General features: G+C 37.9%; 1 protein-coding gene across 3 annotated transcripts in view; it reads left to right on the forward strand.

The window, feature by feature from the left end:
- LOC121422898 (neurogenic locus notch homolog protein 2-like) overlaps window positions 1–25,135 on the forward strand; it is a 54,633-nt gene extending 29,498 nt beyond the window's left edge. For 2 of the 3 annotated variants that reach the window (XM_041618136.1, XM_041618138.1), the window contains 24 exons: window positions 365–478; window positions 1,092–1,205; window positions 1,504–1,617; window positions 2,063–2,176; window positions 2,404–2,517; window positions 2,983–3,096; window positions 3,953–4,066; window positions 11,347–11,460; window positions 12,303–12,416; window positions 12,830–12,943; window positions 13,266–13,379; window positions 13,887–13,997; window positions 14,604–14,960; window positions 15,529–15,654; window positions 16,703–16,819; window positions 19,249–19,353; window positions 19,691–19,798; window positions 20,359–20,481; window positions 21,072–21,188; window positions 22,221–22,331; window positions 22,922–23,035; window positions 23,356–23,491; window positions 24,045–24,221; window positions 25,034–25,135. In XM_041618136.1, the coding sequence (XP_041474070.1) occupies window positions 365–478; window positions 1,092–1,205; window positions 1,504–1,617; window positions 2,063–2,176; window positions 2,404–2,517; window positions 2,983–3,096; window positions 3,953–4,066; window positions 11,347–11,460; window positions 12,303–12,416; window positions 12,830–12,943; window positions 13,266–13,379; window positions 13,887–13,997; window positions 14,604–14,960; window positions 15,529–15,654; window positions 16,703–16,819; window positions 19,249–19,353; window positions 19,691–19,798; window positions 20,359–20,481; window positions 21,072–21,188; window positions 22,221–22,331; window positions 22,922–23,035; window positions 23,356–23,491; window positions 24,045–24,221; window positions 25,034–25,118 (3,041 nt within the window). In that variant the 3' untranslated portion in view covers window positions 25,119–25,135. The remainder of the gene's footprint in view (window positions 1–364; window positions 479–1,091; window positions 1,206–1,503; window positions 1,618–2,062; window positions 2,177–2,403; window positions 2,518–2,982; window positions 3,097–3,952; window positions 4,067–11,346; window positions 11,461–12,302; window positions 12,417–12,829; window positions 12,944–13,265; window positions 13,380–13,886; window positions 13,998–14,603; window positions 14,961–15,528; window positions 15,655–16,702; window positions 16,820–19,248; window positions 19,354–19,690; window positions 19,799–20,358; window positions 20,482–21,071; window positions 21,189–22,220; window positions 22,332–22,921; window positions 23,036–23,355; window positions 23,492–24,044; window positions 24,222–25,033) is intronic. The other variant, XM_041618137.1, reaches the window with a different exon arrangement.
- Window positions 25,136–26,093: the final 958 nt, after the last annotated feature.

Below are 26,093 nucleotides of genomic sequence, written 5' to 3' on the forward strand. Positions count from 1 at the left end.
GAATATTATTTAGAAGATTTTCCTCCTTTACAAATATGCCGAATCATTATTGGTTTTATGTATAAAAATATTTTCCCCATATTGACCAACTTCTGATTAGAATTACTACTAAATAGTTTTGTTTATTTGTTTAGTTATTGTGTCAAAACACGCCTCAAGGAATCAAGTAATTCATCACTGATTATGACCTCGCCCATTTATCATAAAGTAACATTACTCATGAATACCTCTATCATTTCATAACAACATACATTCTGGAGCTTCTTTTCCATTACATTCATTTCATGGTTTTAACTACGATTTTGATTAAATCTTGTGTTGTTGCGGGGTTTTTTATCAAACTTACTTTAATCTTTATCTGCAGAAATCGACGAATGCAGTAGTGCACCATGTTTGAATTCTGCCACCTGTGTGGATCTAGTGAACGGATATAGATGTGACTGCCCTCCCGGCTGGACAGGAAACACTTGTAATACGGGTCAGTTATCATACTTTGATCAATGTAGCAATCATTCCAAGGAATTACAATGAGGATATGATGACGAGGAGGAGGATGGCGATTAGGATGATGTTGATGATGAAGATGATGATTACGGTGATGATGATGATAATGGTGGTGATGGTGATGATGATGATAACGACAACGACGATGATAATAGTGAAGATAATGATAATAAAAATAATGATAAGAAAAAAGGGAAGAAGAAGAAGATGACGATGAAGAAGAAAGAGAAGAAGAAAGGTATTAATGATAAATATGATATGTATAATAATGATATAATCAGTGGAAAATTATAAAATCATTATTAATGATGAAAGTAGTGACAACAGTGTTATGTAAAATAACGATGACGAGGATAACGATTTTCAAAATAGATATTCCCTAGTATTGATAATACCTGGTATTTATCATGTTAGCTTGGGTTCTTTAAGAAACAGTTTAGCACTTGAATTTGTGATTTTTATTTTGCCAAGTAGTCAACTGATGTAAGTTACGTAAATTGTATTTTTCTTGCTGTAATATTTTTTTCAAACTATGAGTACTATTCTACGCGTTAAAACTGTTATTTGTACTTTTTATTTTCATTTAGATATTGATGAATGTGCAAGTTCGCCTTGTCAAAATAGTGGTGTTTGCAACAACGGTCAAAATGAATACACTTGTAGGTGCATCAACGGATGGCAAGGAATAAACTGCAATGATGGTGAGTATTAATGTATTATAAGACAATCACATGGGTCCTCGTCATATTTTAGTGGAGCATGCACACTTGACCATGCATTAGTTTTGCCTAACAACAAATTTTGACGAAACAGAGTACTTTAACCAATGAAGGTTTGAGATGCGATGGATTAATCAAGCCAGGATCCACATAATTAAAACACACCAATTTTTTGTGTGAATGATACACTGTTCCTGATGAAGCCATTTTGCTGAACTTAATTCAATTTATTTTTGCAATACAATATCATCTTATGATATCTTCTCTACTTTTTATTTAGATATAAATGAGTGTCTAAGTAACCCGTGCGAGAATGGTGGCGAGTGTATCAACCTTAATGACGCCTTCAATTGCAGATGCCCAACAGGCTACATCGGAAGCACTTGCGGGATAGGTATGTCTTCTGATACGGGCTCTTGGGTTTGTTGCAGGAAGGATTGCTTTCAATGTAAACTACTTTAATAATCTACTTCTGATTATCACTAGGTTCGTTAATTGCACATTACATAAACTTGTGATTTTAACAATAAGAATTAGAAGTGTAGTAGGATTCACGTTACACCATGTATCTTGCACAGGCAAGTGTTGGTCCTGAAAAGGACTACTCAATCTCGACTTTTCGACAAGTGTGTTCTTGTCCTCTTCATTCTCCGTGAAATCTACTACAATTTTCTCATGGAACCTATGGAAACCTTCAGAAGTGGAAACGAACAGTCTTGACCAGAGGAAAAACATCAAACGGCACAAAATGTCAAATAAATTTTGCTCTGCGTTTACCAGAATATTGATACATTTAGTATCGTTAAAATATGATCTCACTTTATATATTTTTCTTCCAGACTACAATGAGTGCAACAGTCAACCGTGTCTCAATGGAGGGACCTGTTATGATCAGATCGGATCGTTTTTATGTGTCTGTGATAGAGGTTGGACTGGAACTAACTGTAACACGGGTAAGTATTTCCGAAAATCAGATAATCAAACATCTTTATTCATGGGTGGCAGAGCGCCTTTCAAAATGGAGGAGGGTTACTCACGGGAGTTATAGTACCACTCCAATTGATTTAATATATTTTCTAAGATTATCTTAATGCATTAATATTATTGCATTGTGTAATGATTATTTTGCTTTTGCTTTTATGATAAAGTTATATTTAACTATCTTTTCTTTCCAATCCAGACATCGATGATTGTGCAAGCGATCCTTGTCAAAATGGTGGTGCATGTAATGATTATCTCAACCGATATGAATGTATATGCGCAAGTGGATATGATGGAACTAATTGTCAAATAGGTAATTATAACGTGTATTCCATTGTGATGCAATTTAGTGGATACACCCCTTTTACACTACTTTACCGCTGCGCCATAAAGGATGATTCCGCCATGATTGGAGCTAAATGGCCTCATGATCCCAGTTTTTGTTTTTTTAAGTGAATTATTGAAATTTAAGGTGATTACCGTAATTTACATCGGTACATCTATACACAAGTTTTATTTGTATAATTGACAACATCAGAATTTAGAAAATATTCTAATGACGTCACAGAGATGATTCTATTCTTAATATTGTGTATATTAGATGAATATAAACACATTCTGTCTTGTATTTTTTTAATAGATTTCTCTAAAAATTATGTGGGTAATCTAATATTAAGATGTTGGTATTCTAATATCATTAAGAACCATTCTTACATATAATCTTTAAATCTAAGTGGGAATGAATGGATTTAATTAATATATATCTTGCCCTATTTAGATCAAGATGAGTGCGCCAGCAACCCTTGTATCAATGGAGGAGTATGTACGGATGGACCAAACATGTTTACTTGCGCATGCCCAAGTGGCTGGACTGGGCAGACATGTCAATTAGGTATATATTTCGATCTATCAATTTCATTCTCTTAACCTGTTGACTATACTGAATTATGTAATTCCCACAGACTTTGAAAAGGATACATCTGGTTCTGATAGGCGATGGGTTAAAGTTGCAGAACCTTTCATTTGCATTTCGTCACCTGTGTCTTCCCTATTTACTACATGATATTGACGTATGTTATCTATTTTAGTTGTATAAACTTCTGCAACATTTTTATTTATATTTCGGTTACTAGTATATGTTCACGACTTGGTTGATATTGACATCCTTGGATTTACAAAATAGTGTCATTTGAACGAGGTAGTTCAAATCGACTCAGCGTCGTTGATTAGTCAACTAGGTATGGGCGATGTACAAAGTTACAGATGAGATTGCAGTGGAAATTGGAATTACCTGAATATAGAAGACATCATTGTTAATTTACACCTTGCAGTATTTTCCCACTTTAACATATGATTTTTTTCTAGAATGTCTGAATTGACCAAGAATATGTGTGATTTATCTTGAATGCAGTTTTAATCAACTGCATGTTACCCGCACTCACACTTTTTTCGTAAGTAACAGAAGAAAGAAAAAAAAAGATTTGTGTGTCAATCTGACTTCACATAAACAAATTTTCTATATACATCTGGGGCCTGTTGCATAAAACTTTTTACCTGAGAAAACTCTGGTAAAAACTGAAAACTAAGGTTAGTCTGATATCTGCCATTGACTTTTACACAGGGTAAAAACTCCGGTAAAAACAACCTAAGTTTTCTCAGGTACGAAGTTTTATGCAACGGCCCCCCTGTACTGTCGTACCGAATAATGCTTACATTGTGTTTTAATTGTCTCTTTCTTTTAAAAACAGATTTTGACGAATGCGCAAGTGTGCCTTGTGGAAACAATGGTGTCTGTCAGAATGAATTTAATCTCTACACTTGTGAATGCCAAGCTGGTTTTACCGGAAGCAACTGTGAAATAAGTAAGTATAGAACCAGTGGCAGACCCATGAGATTTTATAGATAAGTGGGCACAGTAATGTCTGAAAATCATGATGTTGTCTTTATAATCCAGGAATGTTTCTTGTAAACTAAAAAAAGCGGGTCGATTATTTAGGAATGTTTTGTTTTAAATAGGAAAATAAAAATGATAAACTGTCTCTACAAAGAATGTGTTTTTTTTTTAAATAGAATCCAGTGTCAAAAAGGGGCACATAGACACTGTATCCCAGTATTTGGTCACTTTATTTTGTTCTCAACTGATTTATTTACATCAATAACTGGGATATACCCATTTGATTTGCTAGTTCATTACGATGAACCTGCGTGCCGAATATAGAGTACACAACTTTTCCTGCGCGCGCGCTGCATCTCCCTACCAACGCACTATCCCAAGATCGTCGCGCAATTTGGCGTCCATTTCCTCTTTTACTTTCGCCTGCGGTCGAGTGCAGTCGCAAGCTAAGTACACTCTCAAAATTGCATTTCTGTTTTCCGTTTGGATACTTTATTGTGCAATTCTTCCCTTATTTCAATCTTATTTTCTCTCATCTAAGATTGTTATAGGATTATCACGTCGCGCGGAGCTTCCGTGATATTATTTTAACGTTTCTTGTCCCTCTTCGTGAGTTTGTTTTTTTTAAGATACGTTTCTCACAGGCGGGTTGTCTTCACCTCTCCGCCCCATAGCTCCGCGCCTTCCTGCTCGGGCGTTGTCTTCGCTCCTTTTTAATTCTTTTAATTCTTTTTATTCACTGACTTCTTCGTTTATACGACTCGTCGTGAATTTAATTGATTTATTTCTCCACAGATAGGTTCTGTAGGACGTTAGGAGCGTCGTATTCCAGCCTCGTTTCAAGTTCTTTGTCTCTTGTTTCGAGTTAGTTGATTGTCCTTTTGTTTCAATCAATCCTTTGTTCTTGTATTTATTAATTGAATTAATTGGTTAATTGATTAATTAATTAATTGATTGATTCTTTTAATTCTTGACTTGCTCCTTTGCCTCGATTCAAGTTCTTTGTTTCTTGTTTCGAGTTAGTTGATTGTTCTTTTGTTTCAATCAATCCTTTGTTCTTGTGTTTATTAATTGATTAATCATTCAATTAATTTAAAAAAAAAAAAAAAAAATTATTTTCTTTCCTTCACAAGAATACTTAGATTTTTTTTTTAGGAAGCCGTCTCCTGTCAGCGTTCGTCGCCTTTGACTCGGCCTTCCTTCTCGGGAAAGCTATCTTTGTTTTTCCCCCCCCCCTTCCTTTTCAAGTCAGCTACCGGTCTCTGGACTTATACATTTTTTTTCTTAAACTTCTTGTTTATAAAAAAAAAAAAAGAAAGGGAATCTTGCTCCCCTTTTTTCCTTAGCTGATCCTCACCTCAAGAAAAATTATTTTTTCTTTTGATCAGGTGGACACAAAAAAAAAAAAAAAAAAAACTTAGTGTTTTCTTCTTTTTAGATGCTTCCCCCCTTCCTTCTTTTCAGAATTTTGGCGGAAGCAGATTCTTGTTGTGATAATCAAATAATTAATTTTTCTAACGGACTTCAGGGACAGTGTCTCTTAATAATTCTTAATTATTACTGTTTCCTTTGTTCTGGGATTTTACCTTGTATCATCCTTGTGAGATCCGTTTTTGACTCTCAAAAGTCCGCTTTTTGAGGTCCTTGTCTTCTGGGTTGGGGTTTGTTACCCCCCTACCCCCTTTGCTTCTCTGTTTTTTATCTTACTACTAGATCACCCTACGGCAATAATGAGCCTTTCGGACTCTCTTTCTGAAGAGCCTCAGGCGACTGCTGTTCGGGGCCCGACACCGGGGTCTTATCCCCCACCACAGGTAGTATAGATAGCGAGAACAGAGTCAGAGCCCCGTGGGCTCTCAAAGGGGTGGAACCGTGGACGCACGTTCACGTGCCCCGCTTAATAAGGGTGGAACCGTGGATTTGCGACCACGTGCCCGCACGGTGATGGCCAAGGCTTCCGTCCCGGAACCTGAACCTTATTGGGGAGCGTCGCACTAGTACAGAAAACGGCGACTCCTCTAGGGCTGTCAGACCCACCGGCCATCGGGTCACCTAAAGTCCGGGGGGAGAGCACGGGTCTCTCCACCCGGCAAAGACTAGGCTCGATGCCGTGTAAGACCCCTCTAGGGAGCGTCGGCAAAGGGCTACCAGCCCCTAGTCGGAAGAGGCACCTGAGTCCGACCGTGTCGGACTCTCAATTCAATCTGACGCCGTCAGATTCGGCCGACGCCTCCTCTCGCTCGGCTAGCTCTCCCCGTGGGAGAGCTAAGGAGAGGAAGACAGGCGCAGTCCAGTCTCTGGTCCAGCCTCTGGTCCAGCGTCTGGTCCTCGGCTGGCTCTCCCTGTGGGAGAGCTAAGGAGAGGAAGACAGGCGCAGCCCAGCCTCTTGTCCCTTCTTCCGCTCCGGCGCCGGAGCAACCGAAGAAGAAGAAAAGAAGAAGAGGAGAACCACAGACGTAAGCCCCGCTCCGTCGGGCGGTCTGTCCTCTGATTCTTTTGATGGCCAGGCCTCTCAGCTTCACAAGCTAATCTAGAGTGCCCTCCAGCACTGCGGGTTTTTACCCCCCAGGCTTGCCTGCTTCAGCCGACGGTACTACCAACCGAGCGGATCAAGCAGACACCGGCCATCCAACACACCTCGGAGAGTCACCGGCAATATCATGTTTCGCCGGCTCACGCTCCTGCAAGGGAAATTCCCGCTAATACACAGGTGCTATCGACATACGGGCGTCGCCCGCCATTATGTCACCAGACTCCCGATCATTATACCCTCTTCTGCCCCCCGGCGGGGGCCGCATAGAAGAGGAAGAAGAAGAAATTCTAGGTCGCTAACCCCGCTGTGCGGGCAGACCTTCCCCTCTGATTCTTGTGCCGACGGCCAGGCGTCGTAACTTCATGTTACAACAGAACGCCCTCGAGCACCACGGATCTTCATCCTAATGCTCTCTGTCAGCTAAAACCGCCGTGTCGAGCACCAGGCAGGTCAAGCAGACAGTCGCCGTCTCGCACCTCGGAGAGTCACCGGCAATATGATTTGCTGGCCCACGCACCTGCAAGGGAAATCCCCGCTAATACACAGGTGCTATCGACATACGGGCGTCGCCCGCCACTATGTCGCCAGACTCCCGATGATTGTTCCCTCTTCTGCCCCCCGGCGGGGGCCGCACAGAAGAGGAAGAACAAGAAGAAAGTCTAGGTCGCTAATCCCACTTTGCGGGCAGACCTTTCTTTCTGATTCTTGTGCCGATGGCCAGGCGTCGTAACTTCATGTTACAACAGAACGCCCTCGAGCATCACGGATCTTTATCCTCATGCTCCCTGTCAGCTAAAACCGCCGTGTCGAGCACCGGGCAGGTTAAGCAGACATTCGCCATCTTGCACCTCGGAGAGTCACCGGCGATTTCATGATTCGCCGGCTCACGCACCTGCAAGGGAAATCCCCGCTAATACACAGGTGTTATCGACATACGGGCATCGCCCTCCATTATGTCACCAGACTCCCGATATTTGTGGGTCAGGCGTCGCACATACTCCCATGAGCAGTGCGGGTAATTCACCCACGCTTCATATCAGCTTCAGCCGCCTTGCTAAGCACTGTGCGGCTCAAGCAATCACCTGTCCTCTCACACCGGGCATTTATTGAAACGCTTTTCACCTACACGGTGACCCCCGTTTCTATGCAGGTGCTTCCGACATACGGCTTTCAAGCATCAATATGTCGGCAAGCTCTCGGTGACCGACGGCTGGACGTTGCATCCGTTCAGGCTGCATCTATGCGTCCCCGAGCATTACGGTTTCTTATCCTCGTGTTCTCCGTCATTATAAGACCGCCGCGGTCTTATTGCCGGCGTCGGGTATTGAGCGGATTGAGACTTCTCTCGCCAACCCGCACTCCGGGGAGCTATCGGCGAGTTACCTGCATGGGTATTCCCCCTTTTTATGCAGGTACTCCCGAATTCGCCCTCTACGTCAAGCCCACGTACGGCGACGACTCCTTCAGCGGTAACTCTCTCCATTCTACCCCCTAAGCGGGCCCGTAGATTGGAGGTAAGAATCTCTTACATACCGCATGCCGCACTTCTCTCGTGAGAATGTTTGGCTGCTTTGAGGGGGCAACCTATCACGTCCGCGGACCGTCCGCCCAGGCGACGGGACCGTCGGTTTCTGGCCTGAACCTCACTTTCTATTCGAAAGTAAGGGTGCCCTGTCTTACTTAGCTCCTACCCTTGCAAGGCCAGAGTCAGGGCTAGTACAGACACCCGTCCTCCAGCGATCGCCGCTGAAGAGAGGGCGACTCCGATATGAGCACCATCACCGCTCAGCGGTATGTCTCACTACCTCATAGCTCTCCGAACTTATGAGTATGTATATCGGATCTGAATGTCACGGCGATTAAAAGTTCTCCTGTGCTTAGTAATCGCTACGCCTTCACCACCCGGTGCATTATGGTTATGTTAACCTATTGTCTCGTATTCGGGCGGCTCGTTCGAGCCCTGCCCGAGCTGCCATCACCGGTCGTCCAGCCGGACATCGCCGAAAGCACCCGCACCGAATACCTGGAGGGAATCAGCTTTTCATATGCTAGATATCCCTCCTGTTGACATTCACAGTTGTTCCCCGAGTCCTTCCCGGTCGGGTAAGCATCATCTCGGAGGAAAGAAACCGCCGTACATCTCATGAGATTATTGGCTATGTACGTGCGTTCAAGCTTGTTTAAAGCCCCAGACTTCTCTGTCGGCATTCTATGCCTACTTTCTGGGCACACCCACCGTACCGGGTCGGCGAGTTTACACCAAACTGTACGCCTCCAGACCATCGCTCGAGCTCTAACAGTCTATCTTATAGACTGCCCTCTATGTGGGTCAAGCTTGCGGGCGTCTCCGCCATTTCCTCCTTGTGTGGAGTGGTCTACGGTGGATGTCTTACCGTGCCCATTTGTCGAACCGTCTTCTTATTTAGAAGCTTTTTCACTCGGCACACTCGAGTCGCCTCGCATGCTGCTTTCATCCTCCCTCCATGCAATGCATGTGGCCATGGTCACCGCACGACCGAGGATGATGTAACCGTGGATGCATGTATGCTTATGCCTACCTAACCACAATCACTACGACCCGCTTTTTCTCGGGCCGACTGTGGATGAGTCTCTCCATGTAAGTGATTTACTTCACTGGAGTTCTTCTTTTAGAAACTTAGATGCTCATCCCCCACTGCTTAGGGCGTCATTTTTGCCGCCCCCGCAGCTTTTTGGAACTCCTTATTCTCCGATATCGGACTGTTCCACGCTGCCGCAACCGGCGCCGGCGGTGCTTGCTCTTACGATCACCCGAGAGACCAGGCCTTGTGGCTGTTTTCATAAACAACTGGTTCTCACCGCAGACTGATGAAAATTTTTGTGATTATTTTCCTCAAGTCTCCCTCCTCCTTCGCTTGTTTCTTCAAGCGAGGACATCGACACTCTTAGCCAGTTTCCGTCCCTAACTTGATAGGACAGGGCCGTTGCTACCTCATTCGATTCCGTTGGGAACGTAACTGTTGAGGTATCATATCTGGCGATGTCTGTTCGTTAGAACATCTCTTGATTGTCGCCTTCACGTACGATCATGACAGAGACTTTTCGCCAGCTCCCTCTGGCGTACACTTGCTGCTGCTAGGGATTCCCCCGCCCGGCGGTCATCCATCGCAGCCTAGCCTCACGGGCTCTCTCGGCAATGGTGGCTTGAGCCAAGCCACCTCTTCCACCGCGGACACTGCACCCTCAGATGGGTGCTTCAATCAGTACGGGAGAAAGGGGATCCTGAGTTCTCTCTCGATGACTCGGTCTATCACACTTTTTCGTGATGTGTACCGCGCTGTTTCTCTGACACGCCCGGTTGAGCTATTTTAACCAGACTGCTTTATTCTACATAGGCAGCAGGTCCGCGGCATTTCTTATTAAAAGGATGGCACTCAGTCGCTTTCTCGACCCTTGACTGCCTTACGAGTGGTTTTCTTCTTAAATCCCTACTCTCCGTCGTTCCTAGTCCCCTTCGGACCGCTAGTAACTTTCTGCCACAGCTCTCTATCAGAATTCTGCAGATGTTCTGCCCTCACGCATTTGAGACAGATATCGAATTCTGGGCGCTTTCTCCCACGCGGAGGCTTCTGAGATCTCTCGCCTTCTCAGATTGTTCGATTGATCACTTACTGAGCCTTAAAGCTTCAGTTTCCGATCACGATTCTTGTTGAAATTTTCAACAAATTCCGAATTTTACGCTCTAGTCAGCTGGTGATGTTGTTCTCCTGACACTAGGCCGAGGGCCCATGATACTTAGTATCATTCTTCTTGGGCTCTTTCTTGGAATCGTCGTTCACGACTTCTCGAGGTCCGCCTATTGACGCCCCTCTTTCCTTCACTCCTTGCTCTTAAGGACTTCTTCACATGAGGCTTTATCGCCTCCGCTGTCCGTAAGGCAACGGCCTTTGTGTCTTCATCTCCCTATTTTTACGCACTTCTTAGTCTAGACATGCCTCCCTTCACGTTGAATCCGTGTTGGTCTAGCAAATCAAATGGGTATATCCCAGTTATTGATGTAAATTATGAAAATACTTACCATGATTTTCTTATTTACGAGATAACTGGATATACCCATTTGAACCCTCCCTCCTACCCCTCGCCTTGTGTGACAACATGTCTTGCCCGCAGGCTCATGAGAGGAAATGGACGCCAAATTGCGCGACGATCTTGGGATAGTGCGTTGGTAGGGAGATGCAGCGCGCGCGCAGGAAAAGTTGTGTACTCTATATTCGGCACGCAGGTTCATCGTAATGAACTAGCAAATCAAATGGGTATATCCAGTTATCTCGTAAATAAGAAAATCATGGTAAGTATTTTCATATTTTCTTTATTATACTCCTACTCAAGTGTACATATAATGAATGAATTGATTGTAATTACGTGAACATAATGTAATATGTATTTTGATGCATAAACCCATAGCTTTATACTATAATATACTATTTAGACTTATAAGTATATCGTTTAATTTCTGATAAGAAAGCAGCTTGTACTACTGGTTAATCCTCATTTACCAATAAATAACTCAATACAATTAATAGTTACACTTGAAGGAACAAGAATCTGTTGTTTTAAGGTGTTAGAAATTCATCATTAGCCCTAAAATTACACACACAGGTATTCGAAAAGTTATTAGTGATTCACTTTTTGTCAAACTCGTGTCATCTAGCTCTGTTTACTTGTTTCCATTATAGATATTGATGAATGTGCAAGTGCACCGTGTATGTTCCTTGGATCATGTATCGATCAGGCTAATGGATATTCGTGTAACTGCAGACGAGGGTTTTCTGGAACAAATTGCGAAATTGGTAAGTCAGACCATCTACACCATTCTTATCATTAACAAATTATAAAATATCTCATATCTACACTTCTCGTCACAATGTCAGTATTCCAGTCATATCATCAATTAGTTTGGCCCGGATACGTTGTAAGCATATTCTCTACTCTGAGGAGAATTCCTCCAAAAAACGCACGAAGTATGAGAATAAGTTTAAGAAATCTACACCTTTAAAACATATTGCTTTGACTCGATGCACATTGAGGTATTTGAACGCTAGATCTTTGTGGCTTTCGCCATCACACCCTGTTTTCTAAGCTTTGTGATCCATTATTTCTTTCATCGTCTTCGTGCTTTAAGAAAATGGAAACAAATTTAAAAAAGGGGGTCTGAACTTCCTCAAACTTTTTACCTTTCAAATTAAACATTTAACTAAATCTTTGCTTCTGCACAAATGATTGATATTCTCCTGATGACGCCTGCTTGTCCTTTCAAAGTTCTTTGAGCACACAAAGACGTTTTCTTTTCGAAATTGCTTACATCTTCAAATTGACAGTTCGTGAAATAGAAACCTGTGTTTCAATTTATTTTTAGGACAAGTTGGCGCGTTACTGTCAGTCAGTGCGTTTACTTGAATTCTTTGAGAAAATACTGATAAATATCCTGTTGTCAGGTTGTTGTATAACGTTATCTGCTCTTGTTCACAAACTTCATTCTTCTTCATATTCTAATACCTATTTTTCGCTTTCCTCTTTTCAATTTGTTTTAAAGTGTTAAAAAGGTGAATAGTTCTCCCTTGACCCCCTCTTTTCCTATCTGAAGTACTTTTCCATCGCAACTAATATTAATTTATTGCATTTGTTTTTTCAGACGAAAATGAATGTCTCAGCAACCCTTGCCACAACGGAGGAACATGCAGGGATCAGCCGGGTTTCTTTTTCTGTACCTGTCCTCTTGGTTATAGTGGAATATTCTGCCAAATAAGTAATACAACTAGTCTCAATAGATTATTGTATACCATGTTCATGTTCTTTTAACAATGTAATGTGTTTCAGTGAATAAATAAAGGGATAGTTTGATTTGAAAACAGACAAATTAAACGATGACATTTTCATCAAAATTAGACAAGGAATAAAAAGTAATGACAATTCAAAGCTTTGCATTTTTTTTTGGGGGGGGGGCGTTCTATGCATTTCTGCATGAATATTATGGACATGCTGATGACGTCATATCCCCACATATTCTTCTGTATTTCATATACGAATTAGAATTTATCAAAGTTTTGTCATTTATTTAACATTAACAAACTATCAAAAGTAAATTTATATTTGTAGAAAATGTTGTGTGTATCTGGTCTTGTCTAAAGCTTGATGTTTTGATGATTCTCTCAATTTTAGATGATGATGATTGCGACTCCTCTCCTTGTTTGAATGGGGGTTCGTGTTTTGATCGAGTAAACGAATTCCTTTGTGTGTGTACATCCGGATGGACGGGAAACCAATGCCAGTCAGGTAGGTTATCAATCACTGATATGATGAATGTTTGTTTAACATAATTGTGGATGTGTCTTCGAATGTATTGCTTGTTCGGGTATGGCCACATCTCGTTTTTATCTTCATATTCCCAATTTATTTTCATTTTGCAGGTGAAAATGAAAAAAAGGTCGACGTTTCTTTAGCCAAATAAAAATTCAAGTACAAAGAAATATCTGGGCTAGGGTGCTATACCATATCACAATGAATGTCACAGTTAATTCATGCAATATTTATTACTATTAATTGCTAATGACTATTTCACTCTCACTCGCTATTACTATCTCATGCTCGCTCATAGGTGTCGATGAATGTTCCAGCGATCCGTGTCTCAATGGAGCCGCCTGTTTGGATGGGATCAATTCATATACATGCATATGTCCCCAAGGATTTGAAGGCAATATATGCCAAACCAGTAAGAAACCATCTTTTATTTAAAAAAAATCACTTGAATATGTAGTATTGTTAATAAAGCTCTGCTCAAAAAGTACATATATGATTAGAATATCAAATATTTACGCAATCATAATCACATTTCCCAGCTGTAGGATATACCAGGGAAGTTTAACACCAGAGTATAAATTGGAGATAAATTATTTTTTTTACTTTATTGGGTTCGTTGAAGTTTTCTACTTCTTTGGTGAGAGCCGAAACAAATGATACATTATATTAATTATGAATATGAAAATAGAAAGATAAAATACATTTCATTAAAGCATATTCTTGTTCCGTTTTGACTTCGATTAAATTAAGAGAATAAGACTACCCAATATGAGTAACTGGGTGTAGGAGTAAACCCCGGATAATGATTTATAGAATTACAAGCGTTCCTTTGGGAACCACAAAAACAAACGATTTTTTTGCTGAAGGGCCGTTTCTTCTAATCGGTGATTGATTTTTAGGGGTACTAACTTTTCTGCAGATATCAATGAGTGCACTCCGGATTCCTGTGTAAATGGCGTCTGTCAAGATGGAATAAACTCTGTCACATGCCTATGTCCAGAGGGATATACAGGCGCACAATGTGAAACATGTGAGTATACAATGTGATCCATGACATTATGTTAACTAACATGGTAAGGCTTGGAAGATGCTGTACATGTATGGTTGGGTAATGACAATGACCGTGTTGGCAATTGTGGTAATGATGATGATGGTGGTGGTGGTGATGAAGGTAATGATGATCATGGTGATGGCAGTGATGATAATGCCGATGGTGGTGGTGGTGATGATGATGATGATGATGATGATGGTGATGGTGGTGATAATGATGATGGTGAGGATGGTGATGAAGATGGTGCAATTGATGATGTTGACACTATTTTTAATGCAATAATTGTGAACGACGACAACAATCATCTGGATATACGCAAGGGGTGTTGGGGGAAGACTACGTTCCATACTGATAATTGTATTCATACCAACGAATTTATCTATTCTTCAAAATTCAATCTACATTCTTAAAAAGAATGCATTGGCGAACTTACACAACATTTTTAAGAACCTTAAGGGCAGTATTGAGGCATTCCTTGTTGGGGGTATTCTACTGTCCCCAAAGAAATGTATCTCCCTTTCCAAAGTTAAAAATAAAATACCAGTATTCCATCGCCTTTGATATTGTTATTTCTCATCATCTTAGACATCGCAACATCATGCGAAGATATCGTGACTGTGTCGTCATGTCGGTTTGTCGAGATACAATCACCTGGTTATCCATCTCCGTACGAAAACAACGCAGACTGTTTTTGGTTTTTGAAGTCTCCTGAAAGCACCAGGATGCGAATCGTCTTCATCGCATTCTCCCTGGAAGGGGAGTACGACTACGTTCAGATCGGGGATGGAACGGACTTCGACAATCCTGTTTGGCAGTTTTCGGGCGATGAGCGTCCAAACCCGCCGGTGTACACACAATCGAATCGGGCTTGGATTCGCTTCACGACTGACGATTCCAAAGGTGATATCGGATTTTCCCTGGAAGTTCAAGACGAATGCTACCGTGAGTTTCAAACTATTCATCATATATCCTTGTCTTTTTCTCGTCTTATATATTTCTATATTAATTTTTTGTAAGAGTACAAAGTATAACAATAACTTTGAATTGTACATTGAAATTTAGTTTTAAAAAGGGAAGATATTCCCATCTAACATTTTGACGATGTATGATTCTGACGATGGATTTCCTATGATTTTAGATGGCCCCATTTTAATTAGTAATATTAACATGAAATAGAAACATATTAATATTGATCAATTGAACTCATGATAAACATATCTCTTCAATTTGTTTATCTTTTAGATTGTTTTTATGTTCTGATACATTTCCCTTATATTGCAATACTGCTTAGAAGGATTAGATTATCGCATGCTGTATGCTAATCTTGCATTGAAAATAACTTCCTCTAATAATGAAGAGAAATAAACTCTACATTTAAAGTACACGTAATTACATTTTATATATTCATACAGAACTCCCACGTTTCGTTGAAATAATAAAGTTTACTTTTTTGGTAAAAATAATATGCAAATAAACATTTTAATTTTTAAATATTTTAATGGACTTTCAGCGGGTAGCCAGTACGCCTGTCTTAGTAACCCCTGTATGAATGGAGGACAGTGTATGGACCAAGGAGCCGACTACGACTGCACATGCGCATCGGGATTCACTGGAACAAACTGTGAAATCGCTATTGGTAAATATGAGAAAATATACACAATCATTTGAATCACGCTTCATAAACGTTTTCATCAATAACAAATAATGACAGTTGTGAGAGGTACTGATCTCGTAAAATGAAACGTTTAATAATAATATTACAAATAACACCAGTCTGTGTGTGAGAGGAGTACATCCTAAGGTGTCGAACATGTGCCGCGCAGTTTGAATATAACACTAACAGTGCCGTTGAACAAATTAAATGTGTTTAGATGTATAACAAACACCAATAGGAATTGATCTAACACCAAATATTCTACACCGATGTGAAATATTTGGTGTAGTCCTCTCACAAATGTTTTTTGCAGTATATTGAAATTATTGTTATTGAGGTTTTATGAAGTGTATGCCAGTTGTGTTCCGACTTCCAAGAATTTAAAAATTTGTTTGCAGAGTTTACTGACAAGTTTGCTGTTTTGTTTGCTTCAAGTATTTGCTTAATGGAATGTGCACTTTATCATTAAAATGAAAAAGTCCTCTCTCAAGACTAAGATACAAGAGATGACATCTATCAATTCATTGTAATTCCAATGAAGCTGGATTTCAATAATTTTTCCTACTTGGATAAGAGAGGCATTTTAAATTACTCGAGTTTGCATATCAGGAACCTTTTTTATAATTACGTTATCTCTTGTTGATAGCAGTCGTTACCTATCCTTTTTAGCACCTACTCTATATATTTCAATATTATTTTATGATGAATTTTGCTGAAATTAAAAGTTTCTCTGCATAGCTAGTGTTCTGCTTTAAGAGACCAAGCGGATATTTGCACCATTAATCTTTAACACTATTTTCATTTTGTCACAAATTGGACATTTATAAAATGACTATTTTTATATTTTTATAAATGACAATATTGCTATGAAACCCGTTCTTTTGCATCTTTAAAGAAGTTAGGCTGCCTTCCACCCCCTGTTTTCAATTTCATGTGAAGTTTGTTGCCTAATTGCTTTAATAAGTTTTTGAAGCACATGTAGTTATTCCCACCTTTCGTCTGCTTTCTCAAATGAATTTCATATCTCTAGCCAACGTACCATGTATCAGCAACCCGTGTTATAATAATGGTGTGTGCAGTAATCTCGTAAATGGTTTTTCGTGCACATGTATGCTCGCCTGGACTGGTCGACAGTGTCTTACACCTGGTATGTGATACCGACGAGGCGTAATAAAATCAGACATACCAAGCGTTTACTAAACTAAGCATTTTTATTTCATTTTTGCACTAAAATGTATTATACGTAATCATCTGCATGTATTTCATTGGGTTTAAATTACTAAATTAGCCATTCTTAACTGTTCTTGAGTCTTCTTTTTTATTTCTTGCTGTATACAGTATGTATTTTTGTTCTCTCATTAATTTCACCCTTCTTTTCCATGAACGTAGTGGGATTTTTTTTTCTATGCTTGATAGCGCAAAGTTTTAATTATCCATTCAATTAATTTAATTTGTACTTGATCTTATAATAAAAAATAGTCACACATTCTAAGCATGCTTTCATACAAGAACTTTTGCTTTAAGTATTCCATTACTTTCGATTTATGTGCATCACCACAATGTAGTTATATTGATTCTTTTATCAAAAAGTGCTATTATAATTGTTATGATCATAACCCCATCAAATACGATCAAAGGTGATTTAATTAACATTACTAGTATTTCTATCATTGTCCTAATCTTTGTCATCATCTTCATAATAAATGTTCTTCTTTTTGGTGATTATGGGAATTGGGTAACAAGTAGTTAAAGAAAGAGTAAGAGAGAATAAAAAGTTTTCAAAAGTAGGATCTGAGTGGGCTAAATTTCTCTAAAATCCCTACCTTTGGTCTTTAATTGAAGGAAAATGATGTCACATTTAGATCAACTCGCCTTCAATTAAAATATCGTCGCTCCTTATGTTGTTGGTGGTGGTGATGGTGGTGGTTTTGGTGTTAACATTTGATTAGATCAGCTCTAAAGACATTCAAATCTTACATTGAATACAATACGCTTTTTATTTGAATAAAACCGTGGTAAGATTATTTTTTTACACTGAATCTTATACATACTAATTTTTATACATACCCCTGTCGAAATTGAAGTAGCATAAAATTTTGCAATATCCAGGTCAAACGGATATATTTCCATATACAGTGTTTATCAATAAAAAGTTTACACTTTGAAAAAGCACTGGGAAGTAAAAATATACAACATGGGGATAATTGATTTTCACATAATATACTCTTTAATTAGGGTCTCATCTGTCACATGAAAGTAAAAATTTTGACAAAATGTTATACTTGAGTGAGCACTGTTCATTTTTGTAAAGCTCGCAGAAATCGGCTTGATTCTTCGACAGATACATCGACATTTGCTTAAAGAGATCTGTACCAATGTTTAAATGTGGAAAAAGCTTCAAGACATTACAAATATATAATTCTACAGGATTATTTCTAGGTGTGAAATTTTGTTGATACGCACTGTATAAAGGGGATAGAGTAGAGGCTGTGATGTATGATTGACGAGGATGTTCCCGCTGGAGAATACTTTCTAGAGTAGACTTTTTAAGAGTGACTAGGCCCAAGGGTAATGCCTGCAAAATCTAAATTAAGTTCTGGTCTCGACCCGATCCCTTCTGTTCTAACACTACATGTATAATCACATCTTTTTATGCCTCGGTCTGTCATCAATGACGTGAAGAAAATTGTATTTCTTTTCTATTTGTATGTTTCCAAATTATATGCATGGTAATCATTCACAAAAGATCTTTAACACTAACCTCAACGCTATTATGGGTTACTTGTAAACCTGGTTATCACACTAGTTATAAGGGGCTTATGATATATAATACATATTAATAATTTATGACATCCAAGATAATGGCGGATCTGGGGGCGGGGGGGGGGGGCTGAGCCGGCTACCCCCCCCCCCCCCCCCTGAGAGGCACAATTAAACTTGTAATGTAAAAATGCAGTTAAATTGAAGAGTGCCCCCATTTTGGAAGTGAAGACCTTTTTGGGTTTTTTTTTTGCTTGTCAATTTCTTTTCGTAGACTAAATTCCCTTAATTTTTGGTTTAAATATTTTGACTAAGTTTTTTTGCTTGTCAAATTTTTCCGCGGGAAAATATGCCCACCCTATCGACAAATTCTAGATCCGCCCCTGATCCCAAAAGTTACTTCCTATTAGACTTGATCAACTTTATATTAAATCTTGATCACAACCCATTACATTTGGAACGCTTTAAAATTCAAATTTTGAGCAATATATTCTATTTTTATAAAGCAAATATTATGTTGCACTGTATTATGATTACTCATTTCTATATAGTCAACAACGAAATAACATTAATTCAAATTGTCACGTTTTAGATAACGACTTTAAGTTTATAAAACGTAAAAAGCAACAGTAATAATTGTGATCTATCAACAATAATAATTGTGATCATGTTAATATGTCACTCTCTCCAGAGGAAACAGCATCGTGGAATCTACCTGGGAGTATTTGACAACTGATTAAATCATTCCATAAGTATTCTATGTATATTTTCATCTTTACAGTTAAATAAATGATATTTTTTCACTTTGTGTTGTAGTTAACCCATGCGACCCGTTCCCTTGTGTGAATGGAGGGACTTGCCTGGCAGATGGATCATGTAATTGCCCACCAGGATTTGTTGGAGACAACTGTGGGATTATAGGTATGAATTCCATTCAATTTAATTTAATTCTAGTGAGAGTAATTTTAAATTTAGAATGTTCTAGTCAATTTTGTATGGCATCAGGGCTCAGACTTAAGAATACTCCAACTTTCCGCATAGTATGTAGTCCTAGATATCTATATTTGAGTTTCATTATCTACAGCGTATCGTCAGATGGAGAATTGATAAAGAAAGAGGACGTTTGTTAATTGTTACTGGTTCATTCATGCCATTAAAGTAAGCATGCATTAAAAAGCTGATTGGATCATTGGTTGAATATTGTCTTGATTAAATGAGTATTATGTGTGCTCGTATACACCCTTATTTTATCCACCAGATGCTTGCAATTCAAACCCATGTTTGAATAACGGAGGCTGCGAGACTACCTCAACTGGATTCAACTGCACATGCGCAGCAGGGTTTTCAGGTGACCGATGTGACAGACGTAAGTATCCTTGGCAGGATTCATAATATGACAACCAATAGAAAATTGAAGCTACAGTTCTCAACTCCAGATGTCGTCCAATTACATCATAGCCTTCCTGAAGACATAAAAAATGTACCTCTGTCGAAACTTTCAAAAATCTTCAAAAAACTTTGCTATTTAACTCTTAGCTCTTTATGCGCCTTGAGCACTCTACAGAGTGGATTTGGCGCTTTACAAGTCTCATTATTATTATTATTATTTATCATCTGAAAGCAAATTTTGCTGTAAGAATTTAAGCATGAATTATGTTCTGTAAGAATTTAAGCATGAATTATGTTCTGAATCACCAAGTCTTGTGAAACAAGGTCATGACATGAAGTGTTTTATCCATGACCACTGCCCCTGACTTTCAAACTACATGCAATGAGAAGTAGGGAGATACTAGAAATTAACACACAAGCAGAGTTTCAGATTTGTTCCTAGAATCGATTTCATAGAACAACCAATTATCAACCTCAAATCATATTTTGATGATAAGTTAATGTTTTATTTTCCTCTGATTTTCTGCAATTTTACAGGATCATGTAGTGTTCCTCCAGAGAAGGATTGTTTCAATGGTGGCACATGCTATGTAAACACAGTAACTACTGAAGCTTTTTGTGATTGCCCACCAACTTGGACCGGTGATATATGCCAAACAGGTAACCCTCTTGAGTTTCGTTGTCACTTTTTTTTTTATTGAACACTAATTCATAAAGCCATGAGATATTCTTTGGAAATATTTATATTTTTCATTTTAATTTGATAGAATCCCATACCTCATAAATTAAAACACTTTTCATCTTCATATGATACTATCATGAGATATAACAGTTTTGTTTTTTTTTTCATTTTATTTTCGATATCATCATTAGATGAAAATTCCAACTTTACCATTGTTTTTTTTTCATAAGACTGTTGACAACAGCCAGTCAAATTGAAGGGTTCCATAAAAGTTATAATCACATAAAGTTACCAACCCTTAATCAATATGACCTTCAAAAGAATATTTTTTTTTCGTACACAGTATTCTTGATAAAATACAACTACTTTGAATCTGTCATTAATTTTGTTAATCAGGTACCAATTTCTTTTTTACATTAACAATTTAGACGTACCAATAAAGATTGACATGAAAACAAACTTTTCTTTTATAGCCCATAATGCCATAAAATAAAGTTTCTATCCAGATCAGAGAAAAGGCTAGAATTGAATAAAGAATTTCTGCATTTTTTATGTTTATTTTGTACAGATACAGATGAATGCCTTACAAGCAACCCATGTCAATCCTTCCAGGAGTGTACAAATACGGTCGGTGGTTTCACTTGTGCATGCCGCAGTGGAAGGACTGGTCTTCAATGCTTAGACGGTATGGCATTTTCTTTTCACGAATTGCTGCTGTTGCGATCACTGCCGTTACGTCTACTACTACTTCTAATATTACTTCTATTATTATTGTTACTACTACCGTTATCGTTGTTTCTGCTTCTACTACTACAACAACTACAGCTGCTACTACTACTACTACTGCTACTACTACTACTACTACTACTACTACTACTACTGCTACTACTACTACTACTACTACTACTGCTACTGCTACTACTACTACTACTACTACTACTACTACTACTACTACTACTGCTACTACTACTTCTACTACTACTACTACTACTGCTACTACTACTACTACTGCTACTATTACTACTACTACTACTACTACTACTATTACTATACTTCTTCTACCAGGGGCGGATCCGGGATTTTCCAAAAGGGGGGCACATTTTTCCAAGGATAAATTTCACAAGCAAAAAAAAGGGTTTTAACCTAAAATGTATGATATTTCGACCTCAAAATATTTTGAAAAGCAAAAAAAAGGAGGGCACGGGCCAGCTGTGTCACTCTGGATCCGCCAGTGCCTCCTACTACTACTCTTACTACTACTTTTACTACTACTACTACTACTACTACTACTACTTCTACTACTACTACTACTACTTCTACTACTATATACTATTACTATTACTACTACTCTTACTACTACTTTTACTACTACTACTACTCCTACTTCTACTACTACTACTACTACTTCTACTACTATATACTACTATTACTGTAACCACTATTACTACTACTACCACTGCTACTTCTACTGCTATTTATACTACTACTACTACTATTACCATTATCATGATTATTGCTGCTGATGCTTCTTTCTCTCTCTTTCTTGTTTACTAGTACATTTGTTTTCATTGTGTGGTTTGAATACTAGGTCAACGTGTTGTTGTTAACTGTCCATGCTCTTTTTCTTCGTAGAAAAGAAAATGATACATCAGTAATTAATTCCTACAAGCTAAAGAAAATTAATATACATTCGAAATTGATTTTGTTTCCTTTCCAGATATTGATGAGTGTGCAAGCAGCCCTTGTCAGAATAGCAGACCGTGTATTAATGGTGACAATCAATATACATGCGTTTGTGCACCAGACTATTTAGGCACTAATTGCGAAGGTAAGATGACAATACCAATATTACAAGGGTACACAAATGCAAATCGTGTGTATTTAGGATAGAATTTAAGTGTGAAATAATGAAATTAATTTATGTTACAAAAATCATATTCTAAAGATAGGCCTACATATATTTTGTGCATAACTTATTCAAGTCCATTGTATTTCTTATCTAAAAAAATAGGAAAAGGGTAGAGAATAAAGGGAAGAGGTAATATTGGAAAAGTGTTTAGGAATTAGGGACTTGGATGTATTAAGGATCTGGATGTGTGAGTAGGGGTAATGATTATATACAGTGCAATATTCAGGGAATTGTCATAGGGTACATAAAAAAAACTATTGGCATGTTAAATGATTAATTCACATGAACCAAGGAAAAGGGTTAGAATTAAGGAATTTTGAGTCGGGTTGTATTTGAAGAAGTAAAAATTAGAGGTTTAGAAAAAAAGATAAAGGGTTATGGCTAAACATTTGGTTTAACAGGTAGGGTGAGGCTCTGAATTAGGAGCAGATATAATATCTATGTGGAGGGAAGGAGTCCCTATCAGCCATTACTAACTATTAGATTTTTCTTCTTTTCCACCCTACCAGTACAAGCTGGTTGTACAAGTAATCCTTGTCTGAATGGAGCAGCTTGTATCCCTAATGGAGCAGCTTATACCTGTCAGTGTGAGACTGGCTTCGAGGGAGATAATTGTCAAACAGGTATGTAGTCCAAACTGTCATGACGATGTGGTTTCGGGTGAATGTTTTTTTTACTTGAATGCTTAGAAAGCACAAGTCTGAACATACATTCTGTATTTTATTAAAAATTCTCTAAAACAGATGAGTTACATTTGATGTAATGAGATGATTTTTGCCATTATCTTGTCTGGAACACTGCTTTTGACAGAGCACATTTTGTTGACGCAATTGAAAGTTAACAACAGTAGATTTCCTGTCATTTTTTTGATATTTTGTGCAATTAGACAAACAAATCGATGTATAAATCCCTCATTAAATCATATTGTCCATATCCATTTTAGTTGCAGGCTCATCATCGAGCAGTGTCCTGGAAGTCTTACAAGAGCCTAAGTGGATCGCAACTATCGTTGGTGCTGTTTTGGGTATCATATTTATTATCGTCGTCTGCACTGTCCTCGTCAAGACTTGCCAATCAAAGTAAGATCGTTAGCACAAAAATTTATGATGCTTATTAATGTACTGACTACTATAACAATATTGCAAAGTATGAAAACTAGATTGAAGACGTGTTATTATAATTTGCAAAATGTATGGCCACACATTAAAAGTGAAAGAACAATCGAGGTCAAATTTATCAGTTCCCTCTCCATATCAAAGATGTAAGCTTCTTTCATGCAGTGTTTCTGCTATATTTTGATGTGTAAAAACAACCGGGATCGATCAGAAAAAGTGGGAAAATGACTTGCTGGAGCCTGATCTAGTTTATAAATCACAATGGAAACCTTGCATGTATAAGAAGAAAACTTGCATAATTATATAACAAGAATTATAGAGATCTCTAATCCATATTCATGAGCTTTATTCCCTAGATTTAAATTCAACCTACTGTTTTGATGATATTCTTATCAGCTTTAATTTCTCATGTATAAAAAAAATTTAAGTTCATTTACCTGTATATGCAAATCAATATTCTCTCAATCTTGCTTCCTTATTTTGTAATGTACTGATCTCTCCATCTCCTTAACTGCAGTAAAAATCGTCGAATCCGTTATGATGCTGAGCAGGCGGCTCGTCACCATGGCGACGGTGCTTTAGATGACGGGAGATTATCAGCAATGTCTCGTCAGCATGGTATTCCCTCATCAGCTAGCAAGAATCATGCTGATGATAATCTCTATGGCTTTCTTCCTCCAGATAATGGCGCTCAGTAAGTTACTTAATACATATGGTTATTTTATGTCAATATATATACTCATCAATTATGTATGAATGTATTTGTTTCTGAATGATACCATTGGGCATAACATATTTCTTTGTCCAGTTTGAATCATTTATTTTACATACTTACACAGATAATATCCCTTTATGTGAATATATTCTTCAATATTTTCTTTAACATGAACGATATAAGAGTATATTACTTCCAAATGGATTTACGTGACTCAATTCCTTCAAATTTCATAAGAATATTCCTTTCTTATGAATTCAATTATGCAACATATGAACATAATGCTTTTCATTATTACATGTGATTGTTTCATAAGGATGGAGAAAATCTATTGCATTACCTTATAGATTAACCCTCTCCCTTATGTTGATACATGAACTTGTAATCCTAATTACTTTATAATTCATGTTTTTATGAGGCATAGTTGAAATTTGAATATTTGATTAAAATCTCAATCAAATAACCAAAAAGTCTAAGCCATGTTACTTTGTTCATGACATGAAATCCTCTCAGTGTCTTTCAAACCACATATATATTGTGTGTATAATTAATTATGATGGGAATTAAACGATGATAGGAAAAAAAGTTGAAGGTCGGGTAGTCTTATGGAAATCAATACACTTGTGATGGCAATATATTATTATTATGATGATGATAATGATGATGGTGACGATCATGAGGATGGTGATGATGATGATAATGATGATGACGATGATGATAATGATTATAAGTGATCTGAATGAAACCATGTTTAACTGGACAATGTTTATTCTCGTTTTTTCATTCAACAGCGCAACGGTTGCTGAGGTGAATAGTTATGAAGCACCTTGGCCAATCACAACAGACGAATTTGAGCCACCAAGGACGGTATTATAGACTACTCAAGCAATGTATATCGTAAAAAAAAATAAAAATGAAAAGTGATATATATGTGTGCGTGTGTATTTCAGTTGTGTGTTATTTCATTTTGTTTGTGTTTACTTCTGAAATTGTAAATATGATAGATGCATCAGATTGCGTTTGATGACATGGTTATTTTAATTTGGTGATCACATGGTGATGAAAAATCAGAATAATCACACAGAAAACAGTCAGGACTTCATAAATGAAAATAGTGTGCATACAATACAACAATGATTTGTGTATTTTTTGTTCAAAGTAAACCATTCGGTTAGCATTGTTACAGGATTGCTTAAATTAATCTTGGGTTAACTGAAACCGCAATTTTTATATCGAATGCTCGTTGCAAATTAATCAATAAATTCAACGAAAGTGTGAAATAAATTAATTCTGCAAAGAAATACAACGAAAAGAGAAGTGTAGAGAATGGACTTTGATTTTGCATATTTTAGGGGTATTATCTTTCATGTGAGCAATGAGTCAGGAAAATGAAATCGAGCATGCAATTGTGGAATTCTTGTTACTGAACAATTACACTTATGATCTTTGTAAAACATTCACTAAATAATCTAGATGATTTAAACAACCTCATTTCGATAGTACTATATATACACAATTATCATTTTTTATAGACAGTGTGCATTTTATACTTACTATTTCTTTAAAAAAATTGTTGAAACATGATGATAATCCGGTATTTAAAATGGCGCCTTGGACCTGTATATCTTTGCGCTCGATGTGAATGGGTTTTTCGAAATTTCAACATTTTTTTTTTCAGTGAAATACTTGATTTTTGATATTTTTTTAAATTGTGTATCACCTTGAATTTATATCAGTATCTAACCATTGTGCTCAAAATTTTAATGAAAGTATTAAGTTCTTTAAGGTCACTGTGATATGGGCTTTCAGATTAACCACCCACGTCTTTCGTACTGAATCCCTAGGGAGCTT

Source organism: Lytechinus variegatus, chromosome 10 (assembly GCF_018143015.1).
Source record: "Lytechinus variegatus isolate NC3 chromosome 10, Lvar_3.0, whole genome shotgun sequence".
NCBI lineage: Eukaryota > Metazoa > Echinodermata > Echinoidea > Temnopleuroida > Toxopneustidae > Lytechinus > Lytechinus variegatus.